Raw genomic sequence first — 20695 nt, 5'->3', positions numbered from 1 at the left:
GGGGGAAATAAAAAAGAACTCACTCTCACGGCAAAAATTTTGCCACGTTTTATCACTTCTTGGTCTGGTCTTCTGTCATGCTTGGCTGCAGTAAAACTCATGAAGAGAAGGAATCAGGTTCAAAACAGTCTTTAATAATATCCATAGAGAAATCAAAACGAAGGCAGGAAGGCAAACACAACCATACACTGACAAAACCGGACAAATAAGAACTGAAAAAACAGGAACTTAAATACACAGACAAACAAGGTGATTAACGACGACACAGCTGAACGTGATGGCAAATCAAATCAGTAACCATAGTGACAAACACAGACAGGGAAATGGTGCAAACACAGACTGAATTACACTGTGACACTGGGGTGTTTTAATTAGGGTAGCATAAAAGATGAGTAAATGGTAGAATAAAAATGAATTGAAATTCAAAGAAAATCAACTTTCAATAATTCAAAATTGCAAGTGTCATTTTTAACAGTCTTAAAGGGACAGTTCACCCAGAAATCATCGTTTTGTCATCATTTACTGCTGTTCAAACCTGACGTTCTTTATTCTGACAAACACAAAAGAAGATATTTTGAAGAATGTTGGGAACCAAACAACATCAGAGCCACTGACTGTCATTATATGGACTAAAAACAGAGATATTTGACAGAATAAAGAAAGTCATGATGACGACAGATCGATGACTTGATGAACTTTCTAAACTGTAACATTGAAACAAGCATTTTCTGGGAAGCTGCTTTCAAACAATATGTTGTGAAAAACACTACACAAATAAACATGAATACAAATCTTAAATGCTGAATTGACAAAGCCTTTATGGGCCTTACAGACAGAGAGAAATCACTCTAAGTGAATAAAAACATCATGACCGACACCAACATACAAAAACAAACAATTAAATACTTTTTTAAAAAGGACAGAAATCTATATCTTTAATTAAAGAGACAGCACACTAGAGTTTGATGTTGAGTGTGTGTGCTTCTGGAGGTGATGGAGGTTAATTATGTGTCGTATCTCCGTCAGACTCACAATCAAACGGGCTGCTGGGAATCTGCGAATGAGACGCCTGCGTTTGTTCTGTTAGCATTAGCGGCGTGATGACAGCAGCCATATTTCAGCAGCTCTGTCGTGTGGCGATAAGCTGTAACAGATCCGGCGGCGGCGCGAGCGTCTCGAGGTAAAGGTGCGGCGTGAGTGAAAGTGCTCATCCACAGATAAGCTGAGAGTTAACCTTGAGCTTAATGAAGTGTGTGTGTGTGTGTGTGTGTGTGTGTATGGACGTAATTAATGACACTGCTGATTCCTGCGCAGGGGACAGTCGGCCAATGACCACACAGAAACTCCGACCCGCCTCCACGCGCCCAATCACACGCATGCATTATATCTGCATTGACGTCACAAAGCCACAACTTCCTGATCCAGTGTTTCATAAGCGCACACTGCAAAACAAACTACAGTAGGAACATGTTCATTTGAGCACATTAACTATATTTAAGTCAAGTCAGGTTTATTTGTAACAGGGTTATTACAGATAACTAAAACTACAATTAAAACCAAATACACAAAAAAATTCTTACTTGAAATAAAAAGAATGTTAACTGAAATAAAATATACAAAACCAAACCGCTAGTTTCCGCTAGTTTTCTCTTCTCATTTTCATTTAGTTTAACTTGATGTACTAAAATAACTAAAATAAAACAAAAATACAAATGAATAAAACTATAGATACATTCTACAATGATCACGCAGTTGAGATGTGTTATATACTATAGATCGCTCTATGTGAGTGTCTGTATGTACACTGTAAAAAAATATTTTTTATTTTAGGAAACTAAACTTTATCAATTACTGTGTTTATCCAATAAAGCTGTCCAATTATTAAGGTCTACTGAGATTTAATAAAGTAATACATGTCATTTTACTGTAAAAATCTGTAAAATACTGGAGTTATCTTATGATTTACAATGCAAAAATTATCTCATACTCAACAAGAAAATACAAGTCATTTACTGTAACTCACTGCCAATCAAACGTTGTTTTTTTTAGCATAAATAGAACAAGGTTTTTAAAGTTTCCAAAATGAGAACAGACAGAAACGTCAGTTTAAGAGTGTTTAGTCTTTATTTCTTAGGATGATAAATCTATTTTTGGATATAATATTTCTGGATTGACTGCAGCTGTGAGAATAACTGAGAATAACTAAACTTTTTCTCAATTGAAGGATGAGAGAAATATTGCATTCAGTGCAGATGATGATCAGAACTCCTCTGCTGCCATCTGCTGCTCAACACTGAACACTACACACAGTACACACTACACACAGTACACACAGTACACACTACAAAGCTCCCAATTTCAGGACTGTTCCATGTTTGGTCACCCTATCTAGGACACATTTCTCAATACTCGGCTCACTTTCTCACCCAGTTCTCCTGACCATCACAGCAGTGAATTTCACATCCCAAAACTCCCAAAACAGTCTCAAATCAAGTCATTCTTCTGTAACACAGTCACACGTTACACAATGAGCTATTATATATTGTTTATACAGTGTGTCTTTATAACACAAGAATCCCACTCTCTACTGTTCAGAATTCACTGCAGTTTATGTCACATGATCCATGTTTTCATTACAGTTGATGTTTTTGTATAGACGGAGATGAAACTGAAAGACTTCAGCTTCATCTAATTGATTTGGTAGTATTTCATTTTTAAGATTCAGATTATATTTCAATATAGTATTACTGTAGAACTGTAGCAAATCACTGTCATCTTCAGTTTGTATTATGTTAGATTTTAAGTTTAACAGTTTTGAAAAGGGTATGTAAACATGTGCAAACAGAGTTTTACTGGTGTTTGTGTTTGAGTGTGAAATGAATCCATGTAATCTGATAGTTATTATTTCATGTATTTTGTGCCATTTTTGCTAATGATTTGCTAACGTTCCCATTAAGTTAACATTATTTCTTAATGTGCTCTGAACATTCAAAATGTCCAGTTTTTTAAATGTACAAAAAAAATGTGGTAATGTGAACATTAAGGAAACATTCCATTTCATCATTTTTCAATTATGGTAACGTTACTATTGAATGTTCTCTTGAAACAAGTAGTAACATTTAAAAAACATTACACGAACGTCCAACTGAAACATTTCAGGAAAAAACTCCATGAATGATGTATGAATAATTATATTCTATATATATTTAATAATTTGTGCTAACGTTTTGAGAACATTATTAAAGACCAGATAACTTTCGACAAATGTTCTGTTAACGTTTCTGAAAGAACGTTTGTTCATAACTTTGAGAGAACCTTGCCAGAATGTTCCGTTCACTGGACTATTATTCTAACAGAAAGAAAACAGAAATAAAGAAAGAGTGGAATGAGTCGATGAACGTTTGACCGGAGGCACGTAAACATGAAATCATGTGATTCGCCGCATCACTGCATTTATCACTGCAAACACATGATCATATAATCAAACAAACAAATGAAATTCAAGTTTCATGAAATGACGTTGTGAAGTCATCTGCTCTGAAGTGTGTCTACAACAACATGACCACAGGGACAGATTCACACTGTACTCTGATGGCAGGTAAACTCTAGTATGCACCATGTGTTAAAGATGAACACGCTGCTGTACCCACAGTGACCACCAGAAGGCGTCAGTCTCTCCCCATGTCACTGTGGATCAGCACTTTACACACACACACACACACACACACACAGCCAAAAATAATCCAGTGAAACATGCTAAGATCTGACCCAAGGCTTCTGAAGATAAAGATAGATCTTCACCTTTAAAACATCCAATGACAAACAGGAGTAAAGATTTCCTACATTAACACTGTACCACAAATAATGTTTTCTTTTAAAAGGATCGATTTCTCTTCTAAAACTACAGATGTTTCTTTCATCAACTAATATACTTACACACAAACTCACACTGACTCAATTCGATTTATTCTTCAATATTGTTGACAAGTGTAAGATTTATCAATAATGCACAACTATCAGTCACTATAAGAGGACAAAGTCATAAAGCATGTTTAAACGTCTCAGTGAACATCAAATAAAGAAAATGACCATCTATTGAAGGGAAAACAGCAGCACAAACATCAGTAAGTAATATTATGTTTAGTGCTGTTGGTTGGTTTGTGTCTCTAATGCCAAATAAACACTGTAAAGGAGGCAGAGAAGAGCTTCTCAAGTGGCAACTGGCCGTCTTTACAGACTGTTTAATGCTGCTCAGATATGGCATTAATGTATTTACACAGCAGTTTTAATAGTATACTTTTACACTAGGGGTTGAGGTGGGTCAGAGCAGGCATACTTTAGTCTGGCTTTTATGCAGCATTATGTCTTTACACAGAATTTTGAGCAGACACAGATCAGATGTGTAAAGACGCCTTAAAACATTCATCCAGTTTGAACAAAAGACACAAACCAGTTTTTGATAATATCAACATTTCAAAAGATGACGTCCTCAGGTCAGATACTGAGAAATTACTATCTTTACAATCAATATGAACAGTTCAGTTACTTCTCATCGTGTAAATAATCACTCACTGTCTGATCTTGACCAGAGCAGATTTCTGATATTCACTTTTATAGAAATTCCTCTTTAAAATACAACACAAGCATATTGATAAGAAAAAGACTTCAGCAGGAATTACCCAACGTGTTTATAACGGATTTGTGTCTAGCTGGCAGATGAATGAACGGATGCAGTGATTGATGTGCTGCGCTCTGAGGATTCAGCGCGTCTGAAAGCCACACCTGTGTGTGTTTACGGGTCCAGCTGGAGCCGCTGGGAAGCTTTGGCGGCGTTCCGTCCGTCCGGCTCCAGCCGAGAGCGTCTGCACCTGCTGCTCTGCCATTCGTCTGTCTGTCCGTCGCTCTCGGCCCGTCCCGCACGCTCACTTTGTGCTTGCTGAGCAGCAGAGGCCTGATATCAGGTTTTCCGCCCATCGTCTCAGGCCTCGTCTAGTTCATACAACACTGCGACGCAATAACTGCAGTCATAATGCGTGGTGCTGCAACGTTACTATTCCTGAAGAGAGGCACGAACCGAGAGTCTAACAGTTTTTCCATTAGTTTGATGCAACCAGCTTCAACTTCAATGATGCTCCAGGATTTGAGCGTGCTAGTAACTCAACTGCATGGAAATATTATACAATGTGATATTTCAACAATGTAGCAACTGCATCCTCTTTAACACGCCACGGTCTGACAGCAGCGCAGCTTCACAACATGGAAAGTCCATTAGAGAACAAAATACACACAAAACATGCGCAACTTTAACTGTATGACACTGATTAAGCTCGAGTCTGTTCATCGAAGCGCATGCGGTGCTGCAGGACACACGGCTGTCTTTTAAATCGTGGGAACACATCAGAACGCCCATGCGACGGTCCCTCCTCGTCCTCTCGGTTACCAGCACACATGGCCTGCCAATAAGGGAAACGCATCATTCGTCTGTCACAGACAAGTGTTTCTAAAAATACAGCGGACTAAACCCCAGTGACTCACGCAGTGACCCTGATGGGTAAACCAGTCGACCTGACACGGCTGAGATGATAAACCACAGCAAATCAACACAGAGCGCAAACAAACACACACAATCCGCTCTGGACTGCAAGTAGAGAGTGTTTCTACACACACAACATAACACAAGACGCACAGGTGATTAAGGTAAAAATTGAACTAATACACATCACCATACTTCCCTAGTTAATTGATTTCTTTAAGAATTACACACATTTTTTTGTATTACAAGTTTTCTGAAATGTTATGTTTAAATACGCAAAGTATGCATTATCTAATTACATATGCACATACTGTATTTGTATTCATTTCAGATAAATCTGAACATTGAATAAAGCCAGGTTCAACATTCTTGTTTAATTTTGTTGACATATTAGATTTAAAGGTTTTTACAGAAGGGATTTTGGATTTCTCTTTTTATCACTCCATAAATCAGAAAATACTCTAAACAGACAGAAAAATACATATTCGCCATGTTTTTAGGAATAAAATGTTAAATAAATATGAGGTGAATGATATATAAACAAACCCTTCAGTAAAAACCTTCAGAATACAGACAGGAATAAAACTGTAAATTCTGGTGTGTGTAAGTGCTGCTGAAGTGGAGATAAAAACTTTGAAAGATATGCAGTGCAAATGAAATCTACAGGTGCAAATAGATAAAGTACAATAAAATAAGTTTTGGATGTTTTCTTTGCACTAATCTGCAAAAACCACATTATTAACTTGCAAAAACACATTATTAAAAAAGCCAAATAGCCTAAAATCTCAAAATTGGCAAATGCATGAAAACACTTAAATGTAACTCGAAATGGTTTTCAATTCAGTTAGACGCCTTATAGGCTGACAATAATAGAATTTAAAAAATATATAATTTGGGTGAATATTCCATTTATTTTTGCTTAAAATAATCAAGCCTATTTGAGGAACATTAGAATATAATTTGATTGCATTCGTCCATAAATGAGCTCAGATCTTCATCATATGGTTTGTTATATCGACACATGCACAATAAAAACTTCAGCACAAGATGTTATGATTCATGCCAACAGATGGACTCTAATATTTCATGAAATGACTGATCTCAGATCTAATGATCCTGTTCATCATATCAAGCCATATGACATAACGCAGCATTCATAAAAGGTTTATGAATCGGATCAGCTCACGTGCTCCGCGCTCGTCTTTCCATCCTGCAATCAAACTCCAAACATGCATTTCTGATTCAACGGCGTCAGAGTTCATCATTAGTTTGGTCTGTTGGCTCATGCATCTTGGCCCTAAACACAATGATGTAAGAACTACATCATACACTCATGACTAAAATGCATGTGGCCAAGCAGAGAAGGAAATTAAGACCAAAACAGGGGGAAGGAGAGAAAACAAACGAGAGAGGACTAAGAAGCAAGGAAAGAGGGCATACTTTTCGCAACGGCGACTCAGCCAACCGGACTTTCTTGGGAGATATCTGTGAAGAGAGCAAGAGAATTAATATCCGTGTATCCCTCTTCAGAGATATCTCCTACAGTACAGCTACATCTCCTGAAGGTGCCAGTGCTGCAGCCGCCCGACTCCTGCGCTAACTACCCTGGCTCGAGTCCGATCACACACCACTACAGCGTCACATCACTGTTACAATGGAACGGTTTCTTTTTAATAAACTGTTGTTAAATTGTATACATTTCATGATTTAAATTAATTGGACATGTATTTTGATTACAAAAATTTAATTTAACAATTAAAATGGAATCCAGGACAATTAAAATGGAAAAACAGAATGCAGAAAAACTAAAACTGAAGAAACTAGAATTTGGGGGAAAATAAAACAGAATTTGGGAAAAAAATAAAATGGAATTTGGGAAAAAATAAAATGGAGTCAGAGTTATGTTAGTTTTTTTTTTTTGAAGTCTTTTTTATTAAAACTTTTAATATTTTTTTTATATTGTATACGTTTGATGATTTCATTTAAATAAACACTTTCTGATTACAAAAAATTAATTTAACAATTAAAACAGAATACAGAAAAATTAAAATGGGAAACAAAATGGAATCTAGATAAAAAAAATGGAATCCAGAAAAATGAAAACAAACAAACAAAAAAAAATTTAAATGTGAAAAAGTGTAATCTAGAAGAATTTGAAAAAAATACACAGAAATTAAAACGGGGGAAAAAATGGAATCCAGAAAAAAACTGAATCCAGAAAATGAAAATGGAAAAACTGGAATTTGGGGAAAAGTAAAGTGTATTTCATAGGGGTTTGTATTTTCAGCTTCATTATTCACTCTCGGTGTCGCTCCAGAAGCACATGCTGAACTGAATTAAGTCAAAAGAGAAAATCTGAAGAATCTGTTCACAGAGATCATGACTGTCGAACTCTAAACCGGACAAAAACACCACAAACACATCATGAAAGTATAGAATAACATATAAGCACAAACTATGAACGACCTCCATGATACTTTTATGCTGCATTATGGTTAATTTTGTCCTTTTCAGAGTTTGACAGTCATGAACTCTGACCTCTCAGAATCTCTCCTTCAGTTCAGAGTGAATGATGACAGACCGTTCATTTCTGAATTATCCTTTATTTACCCTGTTTCAGAAGCATGTGGAGCATTGAGAAACGAGACGCTCTAAAAGCTGAGATCATCGTATTAACATGTTTTATCAGCACGTGTGTTCTGGGATTCGAACCCGTGACTGTAGTGTTGCCAGCGCCATGATTCCTGTAGCTCAGACAGTAGATAATGGCGATAATAGTGGCAATGTCATGGGTTCGATTCCCAGGGAATGCATGAACTAATAAAACATACACCTTGCAATGCAACTTTCCTTTAAAAGCCTTTCCTAAATGCATAAATGTAAATGTTGGGCTTACATGTATATCAGCATGACACGGTGCGAAATATTAAACTATTGAACTCATCTGTGTAACTAAAGAGTGGACGAGTTCAAACTGAAGTGCTGGAGTTTGTTGAGCTCACGTCAGGCAGCGTCCCACTAGTCAGCTTCATTTATGTAACAGCTGGAGGATCAGAGCGAGTCGTGACGTCTAGTCTGTAGTTTGGCTAGTGAGACGCTGCGGTGACACCGGACACAAACAGGAGACGAGAGGTGAAGATACAGCACAGACTGAGCTAACGGGACAGGAGAGAGGCGACACTGGCACTTTATCCTCAAACACACACACATATATACATCATAAACACATGAAACATCTCAAGCACAGTTCTGGAGAGGAAACTGGGAAGATCCCGCTGAAAAGAGCCATTCACAGCGGAATGAGAGGTTTGCAGCCTGTGACAGAAGCTCTTTTCAGCAGAGAATCAGCAGCTCTGGAGCTCCGGCTGGTCGAGAAACTGCGACTGACGAACGCCTGCTGCTCGTTTAGAGCCAAAAAACATGATGATCCTCATGCGAAAATTTACAAGGCATCTATATAGTTTCTTGATTACCTACGTGATTTATACTGTGAAAAATTAATATGATAAATATGCCAATATATTATTTGGAAAATATTGAGTGTCTATTAAGTTACATTATTATTTTGTCTACTCATTCTACTGTACTGTTAGATGTAATATTTGTTTATATATTTATAATCACATTTTATTTAATTATTTATTTTGAATCTAATGTTTATCTTTAATACATTTTTAAATTTTATTCACTTTTTTGTTCATTTTAAATCACATATTTACTTGAATTTAATGTTTATTTTAATCACATTTTTATTTATTTGTTTATTTATTTTAATCACATTTTTATTTATTTACGTTATATTATTTTATTTATTTATTTAAAACATTTTTATTTATTAGCTTAATAACATTTTTATTATATATATATATATATATATATATATAAAATCACATTTTTATTTATTTATTTAAATTAGAAATAATTTATTTAATAACATTTTTATTTAAATCTAATGTTTATTTATTTATTTTTAATAAAATTTTTATTAATTTTATTTATGTTTATTTATTTTAATCACATTTTATTTACTTATTTTTGTCACAATTTATTTACTTAATAACATTTTATTTAATTATTTAAAACATTTTTATTTATTTGCTTAACATTTTTATTTATTTATATATATATATATATATATATATATATATATATATATATAAAATCACTTTTTTTAATCACATATTTATTTAATTACATATTTATTTATTTAAATCTAATGTGCATTTATTTATTTATTCATTGTTATCTTATTTTTTTTATTAATTAATTTATTTTTATATTTTATAATATACAGAGCTCATTTACTCTAATAATCGTCTCTAAAATAAACCAGTGTGGAAGGACAAGAGCTGCCGACAGTTGAGAGAGAAACAGGAAGTGCGAGTCTGGAACAGGAAGTGATGCGTGCGGTACCTTCATGGGGGCGAGCTGTATGGGTGTGATGTAGGACGGGTCCACCATGGGTTTGGGCCGGTTGGCCGTGTCGGCCAGCAGACTCTGCCATTGCTGCGGCAGGCCGGTGAACTTCTGCTCGTGCGGGTCGAAGCCCGTGTGGACGCGGTGCTCGAAGTTGGAAGGGGCCGAAATCTCCAGCCTCTTCTTCTTCTTTCCAAACATGTTGGAAAAGCTGGAAAAACCTGAAACAGCAGAGAGAGAGGAAGACTTTTAGACTGAATCAAATTCATTTCATAACTGATGAACTCTGCACAGTTATTGAACTGAACTGAATCAACATTAAACTGAAATAAATTGATTTGATAATTGATTAACTTTGCAACATTAAGACTTAATGATCTGAACTGAACTGTCTCCTGTACAGCTGAATCTGAATGCGTCTCACATCTGATGAAGTATGAATTATTGATTCTGCTATTTTCCTAAAACACTATAGAAATAAATGTGACTCGACTGACGTTCGGACGCTTCGGTCTCATTATTCTCAGTGATTCTTTTCACAAATACTGACAAGATGTAGAAACACTTCACTACTATTTCAATAAAGATGTGGATCAATTCTTCCATATTACATGAAATAATTTTACATGGTCCTAAAAACAGGCTTCATTTTCTTTATGACTAATATCCTTTTAATTATTTTGTTCTTCAGGTTTCAGCAGCTTTATGTTCATGTGTATTTCTCTCACAAACACACACACTCACACGCACAGACACACACACACACACACACTCACACGCACAGACACACACACACACACACGCAGACACACACACACACACACTCACACGCACAGACACACACACACACACACACACACACTCGCTCTCTCAGTCTCACTCACTCACACACACACACAGACACACACACACACACACACAAGCACAGACACACACACACACTCACACGCACAGACACACACACACCCACACACACACACACGCTCTCTCAGTCTCACTCACTCACACACACACACACACGCTGACGCAGCACATTCTTCACACACCGCTCAGAATAACATCAGTTCTCTCACACACGCTGTCAGTCATCAGCTCTCAGCGTCAGCAGAACTCACTCATCTCCTTCATATCTCATGAGTTTCTGAAGAGAACAAATGAGCTCCACAATCTCAGAAGATCTCAGCAGTGTCTCGCTCTGTGCTCACATTCCATCAAAACTCAGAGATCTCAATCATTTCTCATCAGATGATCACTAAACGTGTTTTCTTTTTCTGGTTTCCATTTTAATGCTTTTATTCATTTTAAAAGCATCACTAGATCATCCCCTGTGAAGGCCTCATCGACACGACAGCCACGACACAGTTCCTCAACAACCGTCCATACCGGCGTGATGAATACGATCCTCAATTGGATGGAACTGAAATAAATACTTTTAATGTTGCGATCCTATTGGACTTATGATAGCAACCTGAATTGTAACAAAGCACTGTTGGCCAGAGGAGAACTGGCACCCCGACTAAGCCTGGTTTCTCCCAAGGTTTTTTTCTCCATTTTAACACCAATTTGCCACTTGTCTGCCACCTGATGTCACCTGATGGAGTTTGGGTTCCTTGCCGCTGTCGCCTCTGGCTTGCTTAGTTGGGGACACTTGACTTGACATTTGATATTCAACAGTGCTTTGATCTGCCTGCATTGACACTATTCTTTAAGAGCTGCTGTGCAGCCAAACAATGTACCAGTTATCAATGTAAAGCTGCTTTGACACAATCTACATTGTAAAAAGCGCTATATAAATAAAGGTGACTAAAGGTGACTAATGACTAATATTATAAGAAAAATAATAATAATTATTATTATTACCAATATTATTATTGCTACTATTATTTTAGGAGAAACCTGTGAGATCCGTCACTGAAAGCGGCACACATCAGCTGTAAAGTCTGCAGGGATTGGAGGGATTGTGGGCCGGTGGGCGGCACGTGCAGCTGTGACCCTGATGAAACCTGTGACCTACATCAGGATGGACAGATCGAAAATGGGATTACAAAGACTAGAGAAAGCTTATAGCGTCCTGGGACAGACGGGTACGGGAGCAGCGTTCACTCCAGACACGACATCACCGGCCTTCAGACAACACAACAGACAGAGACTCGAGCACAGTGATTCACAACGACTCAGTAATTCACAGCGATTCAGTGATTCACAACAGACAGCGACTCGAGCACAGTGATTCACAACGACTCAGTGATTCACAGCGATTCAGTGATTCACAACAGACAGAGACTCGAGCACAGTGATTCACAACGACTCAGTAATTCACAGCGATTCAGTGATTCACAACAGACAGCGACTCGAGCACAGTGATTCACAACGACTCAGTGATTCACAGCGATTCAGTGATTCACAACAGACAGCGACTCGAGCACAGTGATTCACAACGACTCAGTAATTCACAGCGATTCAGTGATTCACAACAGACAGAGACTCGAGCACAGTGATTCACACCAACTCAGTGATCAACATCATTTACAGCGATTCGCAGTGATTCACAGCGATTCAAATCATTCACAGTGATTCACATCATTCACAGTGATTCACGACTCAGCGATTCATAGTGATTCATTCACAGACCAGCAAAACACAAACATACAAATCTTCGCATGAGCAGAGAAATGAAAAACTGGATGGAGTTTTCAGCTGATTCACCGTCAGGAAAAACACCACGAGATCCTGAAGATTCAATCACAACTGAAAGAGACTGTGTGACAGACTCAAACATCATTCATTCAGAATCTGAAATCTGATTGGATCAGACGCATATGAAGCCGCTGTTAAATAATCAATGACAAATGAAAGATGAATTTTATATGATTGTGACCCAAACCACCTTACAGTCAGACTGATGAATTATATTAATATGGCATAGCAACCACATACAGTAGCAACATCATGACAACCAGAACACCCTAGCAACCACATAGCAACATCCTGACAACCATCCAGAACACACAAGCAGCAGCTGCACAGCAAAACTCACGTTCAAAACATAAATATTTAGTAAACATCACTAACCCTAGATTTATAAAAGCAGTTACTGCAGTGATGATGAAATTCACTGCTTTAAGAGTGAAACGTGTCATTTCTGTGAACTGGACAAATAAAGACTAGTTTCTCAAAACTTCTGCTGCCCGTCTGCCATTGGTCAGTCAGACAGATAGTCCCGCCCCATTATCACATGACTGGAGTGGGACGTCATTTTGTTCAGGATTCTTTGATGAACAGAAAGTTCAAAAGAACAGCATTTATTTGAAATAGAATCTTTTGTAACATTATAAATGTCTTTACTGTCACTTTTTATTAATTTAATGCATCCTCACTGAATAAAAGTATTAATTTCTTCCAAAAATACAAAAAATCTTACTGGCCCCAAACTTTTGAAAACACATTCACACACACACTGTGTATATACATATATATAACCTAAGCATAGGTTTCTAAAACAACCCTTCCAGTGACACCTGCTATTGGTCAGTCAGACAGATAGCCCCGCCCCAAACTCACGTGATTGGTCGAGTCAGAAGTTGAGATGTCTGGCCGCACAAACAAACAGTTGTGAAAGCGTGTTTGACTCTTCAGTGACTCTGAACATGAAACCGACACTGACTGAACCTCTGAGCGTCACACGCGTCGCAGCAGCTGTTCTCGAGCAGCTCTAACTCATGTGTCTTCAGCTGATGTGTCCATCCGAACAATGAGCCAGTGTCTGCAGTGACAGTCGGCACCGGTCGCCCCGCGGCCCGAGTGACCGTCAGCAGCGCTGTCTGTCCTCACACCATCTGTCACCGTACGTTTCCCGCACAAACGCAGGTCCTGGACCTTCCCCAGCTTCCTGCCGACTGAACACGCCCGCGGCTATTTTCAGCAGCCGTGCACAAATGCGACAGAGATACGATTGCATTCCACACACGCCTGCTGCACTTGTGCTGTGACCCGCTGCAGCTGCAGGCCCACCGAACCAACACACTTCAGACTCACTGACTGACAGCAGAACAGCTCAACGGCAGAATGATCACCGGCTCCACCACGAAAATAAATAAATATTTTGGGATGTGAAATTCACTGGAAGTTGGTCAGGAGAACTGGGTGAAAAGTGACCCAAGTATTGAGAAATGTGTCATAGTGATTTGCAAAAAATCTCATCTGATGCTGATGATGTCAGGAAGCCAAGCTTCATGTGATTCACGAGAATCACGGCCGTCTGACTGATCTGTCTGTCTGTTCATGATGTGTTTTTGATTCAGGAGTTATATCAACTGTGAATCTGATGATGTGACAGTAATTCTGCGTGTTTTCTCATATTCTCTCCTATCTGCTCCAGATTCCTTCACTTGTTTTAAAGGCTCATGACATGAGAAATCAGATTTGCCTTGATCTTTTGACATATAAGAGCTCTTTGTACCATTAAAACATCCTGCAAGTTTCAGAGTTTAAAACTTCCTCCTCATTATAAACAAAGCATTTATTTAATCAAGCTCCAAAAATGGCTCGTTTTGATATTGCAGGATCTGTGACGTCACACGGGCTAATACATTTGCATATGCCCGCCTCCAGAGCAACACATCGACGAATAGTTACACATCATCGCACCATAGGCCCCGCCCACTGGCGTTCAGTCGCTTAACGTCTGACATTTGCCTATTTATAGTTTTAAATGGATAATGTTTTCAAAACACTTACTCGCGTGCAATAGTCAGTAGTTGTTGATACTGTTTCCTATGCAGAGACGTTAGCCAATCAAAACAGGCCATTTACTGACACGCCTTAAAGGAGCAGCACCTTAAAAACAGATCATTTCAGACGGAGGGTCAGAATGAAGGTTGAAATAGTCCCCCCCCGTGTGTGTGCAAATAACTTTATTAAAGGGGGGGTATCACACACAGTTTCTGCCAATCTCACGTTAATCTTGAGTACCTATAGAGTAGTAGTGCATCCTTCATATCTCAGAAAAGTCTTTAGTTTTATCATATTTATAAAAGATACATACGCTGTACCGAGTATTTCTGAAAACAGCCGAGCTCCTGGAGGCGTGTCCTGTGAGCGGAGCTAAAGAGTCACGAGCACGCGCAGCTTTTGCGTAGCAATCGTCTACAAGCTATCACTGGTCAGCTAAACAAATATATTTAAACACACACAATACACCATCGCATTATCCCTGGATAACTTTTGAATCACTATAAAGAATATAGCGTATAGTGAATGATGAATAATGAATTCGGTACGTTCGTGTTGTTTACATTATGCACTTAGACGCCTATAACAGACATTTGAAGCAGTTTTTCTCACCACCTGCGGCTCCGACTCATGACCATCTTCAGTTTCAAACGATCTGTAAATCCAGTAGAACTGGGCCTTGTTTATGAAATCATAAGCGCCGATCCTGAGGGCTCGAGCAGCCTCGGAAAAACACGAGATATTCTCCATTCATTTTAACCAATAAAAAAGTGATTGAAACTATCAGTTTCTATGGTTATTTTAATAACAAATGTTGAGAGTACATCAATGTAATGCGTGAGCACAAAACTCTCAGCTCTACTTAACGCTGGGTTCTTTGGGAAGCAAGGTTATCTTTCCCTCACAACCAAAAACACACTTCTTTGGAGACATTGTTGATTTCGTGAAGTCCTGGGACCTGTGCAGCGCTGCTGACGACTTCCATAAACCCGAACGCGCATTGATGGGCGTGCTCTTGCTCTGTCTGGTCGACGTGTGCGTGCGCGCTCTTCTGGGAGAAGTGCCCATACAAGGAATTCCGCCCCCATTTACGTCACTCAGGCACATACTCAAAAAAAATGTAATTTGGAAGAGAATTTTGGCACAGAAATACTCTGTCATTCGTCCAACTTGTGTTTTGAAACTTTGGCCATGTTTAGCATGAGAATCCAACTCTTTAACAGTGTAAATAAGCCAGAATACATGAAATAGAATTAGACCCCCCCCCCCCCCCCCCCTCAAGGAACATGTTAAAATAATTAAAAAAAATCTGTCATGATTTAACTTGTATAAAACACACTGTTATTAAAGAGATGATCGCTGAACACCAGTCAGAGCGCTGCTCCAGTTTGACTGAAGGATTATTCAGAAACAGAACAGATTCAGTGCAGCCGATCGCATGTATTAATCTAATCTATGATCATGTGACGCACGCAGTCACTGCAAACATGCACTCTATGGCAAGCCGTTTTGACTTTTATTCATTCTCAGGATATGAATTCTTGATATCAACAATTCAATTTTCACTAGTTAAAATGAAAAAAGAATTCTTGATATCTGTAATTCAATAATTCAAATTCAATTGTTGATATCAAGAATTGATTTCTTATAAGTTGAAATTCCAATCAGAAAAACAATTCTTACTAGTAAAAAAAATAATTTTTTATATCAATAATTACATTGTTACTAGTAAAAATGTTCATTTTTGATATCTGAAAATGTATATATCAATATAGTTTCAGACATCTAAAATGGCTTTATTACTAGTAACAATCACACTCATGATATCAGAAACATTGTCACTAGTAGCAATTCAATTGTTGATATCAAGAATAGATATTTGCACTAGTAACAAAGTAATTAATGATATCAAAAATTATGTTTTTTACCAGTAAGAATTGTATTTCTGATATGTGAAACTGGAATTTCAACTAGTAGGAAATCAATTCTTCATATCAACAATTGAATTTGAATGGCAGCCTATGGTGACATTTCACTAGTGAAAATACAATTACAGATATCAAGAATTCTAGTTTTTACTAGTGGAAATGTAATTCCTGATATCAAAAATTAGCATTTTAACTAATGAAAATTTAATTGTTGATATCAAGAATTAACATTGTTACTAGTGAAAATATAATTCCTGATATCAAGAATTGAATTGTTTATATCAAGAATTCATATCCTGAGAATAAATAAAAGTCAAAATGGCTTGCCATAGCACAGAATCTTTTGACTGAACTTCTAGAAGACTTACGTACCTGGAATCAGATTCATATTGGAGCAGATCCGGCCGCATGTTCTTCTACTGAACTGAACTGAGAGCCAATCACGTTCCACATGGATGCTTCATCCACACGCGCTCGGATCGCTCTCAATGAGACCCAGCAAAACACCATCATACTGTTTCTGTCGCACACAACGCCCGGATTCAGACACTTCCGCTAACTCAGACTCTCTCTCTCTCTCTCTCTCTCTCTCTCTCACACACACACACACACACACACACACACACACACACACACACACACACACACACACACACACACACTCTGTTTTTGCTCAGGCGTTGCTCTTCTACAGCTCAAGAGACTGTATGTTCTATATTTTATGATTTAATACACGTTTATTTACTAAAATGGAGGTAATCAAATAAATCAAATAATCACTTTGCAAATAAACTTGAATTAAAATGAAATAAATTTAAATTTTAACAATTTAAGTGCTAACTCATTAATAAAAACACACTCATCATCCAGTAGCTAGTAAACAAAATATGTTCTAAGAACGTTTTGCTAACGTTCACATTAAGTTCTGAAAAAAGTATTTCTGAATGTTCTCTGAATGCTCAAATCCTCAAAAGTGTTTTCTTGGTTATGTGAACGTTAAGGAAACATTCCATTGTATTATTCTTCAAATATTATGGGAACGTTACTTTAGAATGTTGTCTGAACGTTACGAAACAAGTAGTAAGATTTAAAAATTTTAGACAAACATCAAAATAAAACATTTCAGAAAAAAAAAAAACGATGTATAAATAACGTTTTTGTGCTAACTGTCACAGCTGGGTTGAAAGTAAACAAGGAATGGATCAAGAAATGGATCTAAGCACAGCAGTGTTGAATTTATTTAACAATGAGACAGAAAACTGGAACAGAATCAACGACGCACAACGCAACAATAACAGACCATGAAAGAACAAAACACAGGGCTTAAATACTCAGAACCAAGCCAATAAACAAACAGAACTGCAGGTGTGCAAAATAATCAAACAATGAAAAGCCATAGCAACGAAGTGAAAACTAGAACTAAAACATGTGACAAATTCCACCCAAAACAGAACCAAACCCAGATAATCCCTAACATTACCCCCCATTAAGGAGGCGTGACCTCACACCTCATTAACATTAGGGCGGGAGGGGCTTAGGTGGGGGACGTGTAACCAAGACACAAGTCAGGTAGGACCAGGCGGAGACGAAGGTGGCAGGAGCCAGTGTGGAGGCAGAGGCAGGAGGAGCCAGAGTGGAACCCCCAGCAGCAATCCCAGGATGAAATCCCAGGGCAGAGTCGAGGGAAGGAGGAGGCATGGTTAAGTCTTGGCAGGTGGAACCAGGGCGACGAGTGACTGAGATGGAGCCGAAGGTGGTTGAGACCCTAGGCAGAGCTGAAGAACTGACTGGGACCGAGCAACATCGAAGGTCCTGGAGGGCAGCAATGAGCAACCGAGGTGGAGGAGGACTGGGGCAAAGGCGGAGCGACCAAGGACCAAGGTGGAGCTGGAGGGACGAGGAAGACCGGTGGAGTCGTAGGGACAACTGTTCTGGGTGGAGCCAAGGGGGTGAGGAGCCAAGGCGGAGCCGACTGCTCGACTGGCCGAGGTGCAGTTTCGGGGCCTGGAGGGTCTGGGCAGAGCTATGTGGTCAACAATCCAAGGCTGAGCTGGCGAACACTCAGATCAAGGCGAATCATTGGTGACCAGGGCAGGAGCCGAAGGGCTGAGGAGAGGCAGTGCAGGTGGGGGTGAACAGACAGGCTTAACAGGGTCACACGAGACAGGCATAAAATTCAGGAACGGCTCTCTTGACCGACACGGAACAGGCAGGATTTTCTGGAATGACACTCTTGGCCAACTCGGAACAGGCAGTGGTGGTGGGAGTGGGAGGCAGGGCAGGAACACAGACATCAATAACACGGTGCTGAGTGACGAAACAGGCTCAGTGCGCAGAGAAACAAGCATGACACGCTCACTTTCAAAGTCAATCAGCGCTTCTCATTCAGCTGCTGTACAGAACAGTCACTGTAGCCGGCTCACACACCTGGTCAGACGTTACATCGGGCTCCGGGACGATCCTTAGCTCAGTCCATGATGCTGGCACTCCGATCGTGGCAGGCTCTGGCTCCGCGTCTGCGGTGGGCACAGGCTTGGTGGAATGGGGAACAGTTGTGAAGGAGTACCCACAACTGTTGTCCTTAAATCCTTAAAATTCCCCAGAGGCTCCTCTCCAGACAGGAACGCAGGATGGCGTAGTTGTCATAGTGGACAAGATGTTGTAAATCCAGGAAAGCCTGCATGTGCCTCTAGGGACTGGTTCTCCTGTGAGAGCAGGAGGATTCTGACTGCTGCTAGATCCATGGTTTTGGTTCGTTATTTTGTCATTGCTGGGTTGAAAGTAAATGAGGAGAAATGGATCTAAGCGCAGCAGTGTTGAATTAATTTAACAATGAACTCAGAGACAGAAAACTGGGACAGAATCAACCACACACAACGGAATTATAACAGGCCATGAACAGAACAAAACACAGGGCTTAAATACTCAGAACCAAGACACTAACGAAATGAACAGCAGAAAAAAAAAAGAAAGTGCTGCTTATAGCCTCGAGATCTTTGAGGAGGGGTTCGCTTAGCAACACTCTCTTTCTGTTGCTGGTGATATGAGGAGCTTGATGACGGCTGGAGCTGCTCCCTGGCAGCAGCCCCTCTGGACCCAGAACGCCGAGGAAGATATTTTTTATATTTGATGTAGAGAGCATGGGTTGGACCCAGTTAACTGCCCAGTGCTGGTGTTCCTCCAAGATCACTTCTCTGCTGGTCTTACCCCGTCCACAGTTAAGATGTATGTGGCAGCAATTAAGCATTAAGTGATGGACCTCTGGGGAGGCACCAGTTGGTCGTACGGTTCCTCCGTGGAGCATGGAGGATGAGGCCTGCGACTCACACCCAGGCTGGGATCTGGCTGTGGTCCTCGAGGGGTTATCCCTGGCTCCCTTCAAACCACTTGAGTCAGCGTCCGAGAAATATCACACACTAAAGATAGCTTTTTTGCTAGCCATTGCTAGGAGGGTGAACGCAATCTTACATCCTAGAACTGGCTATGTGCCTAAAGTGCCTTGTAAAGTGGCTCGGTCTACGATACTTCAAGCCTTCAATCCTCCACCAAATGTGTTGGCAGAACTAGAGAGACTTCATTTACTCTGTCCTGTTCGGGCCTTAGAGTTATATGTCCAGAGGTCTTCTCGCTGGAGAAACTCAGACCAATTATTAGTATGCTTTGGGTCGCACAGGAAAGGATTCCCGGCCTCCAAGCAGACAACCAGTAACTGGATTGTTGAGGCAATTTCTTTGGCCTACCAGGTGTGCGGTATGCCTTTACCATTCGGCAGTAAGGGCTCATTCGACTAGAAGCATGGCGTTTTCTTAAGCCCGGCTCATGGGGGTCTCCCTGCAGGAGATATGTGATGCGGCAGGCTGGGCCACTCCGCATACGTAAATGAGATTTTATAGTCTGCATCTTCCTTCAACGCCAGGCACACAGGTGCTCTCGTCCTAAGCTGTGCCTGGACAGTTTCACACTAGGACAGGCATTACTTGGTTACATCATGTTACGCAGCACCAATCAGGATTGGTGTAGTTTCACATGTGCTTCAAACGTCATTATGACACAGCTGTAACCCGAGACGATTCTTTCCCTGTACAGT

At 39.4% G+C, this 20695-nt stretch overlaps 1 protein-coding gene across 7 annotated transcripts in view; it reads right to left on the bottom strand.

Moving 5' to 3' along the window:
• The window catches only part of pak5 (p21 protein (Cdc42/Rac)-activated kinase 5), a 43752-nt gene that overhangs the window by 16902 nt on the left and 6155 nt on the right, over positions 1-20695 (bottom strand). For 2 of the 7 annotated variants that reach the window (XM_051874250.1, XM_051874255.1), the window contains exons 1-3: positions 16981-17146; positions 9947-10170; positions 6974-7018 (exon numbers count right to left, since the gene is read on the bottom strand). In XM_051874250.1, coding sequence (XP_051730210.1) covers positions 6974-7018; positions 9947-10170; positions 16981-16996 — 285 coding nt within the window. In that variant the 5' untranslated portion in view covers positions 16997-17146. Of the gene's footprint in view, positions 1-23; positions 328-6973; positions 7019-9946; positions 10171-13510; positions 13867-16980; positions 17147-20695 lie in introns of those variants that run through there. The other 5 variants (XM_051874253.1, XM_051874256.1, XM_051874252.1 and 2 more) reach the window with 4 other exon arrangements.

This window comes from Ctenopharyngodon idella, chromosome 20 (genome assembly GCF_019924925.1).
Source record: "Ctenopharyngodon idella isolate HZGC_01 chromosome 20, HZGC01, whole genome shotgun sequence".
Taxonomy (NCBI): domain Eukaryota; kingdom Metazoa; phylum Chordata; class Actinopteri; order Cypriniformes; family Xenocyprididae; genus Ctenopharyngodon; species Ctenopharyngodon idella.
The sequence above is the reverse complement of the archived record's forward strand: the minus strand, read 5'-3'. Positions and strand labels throughout refer to the sequence as shown.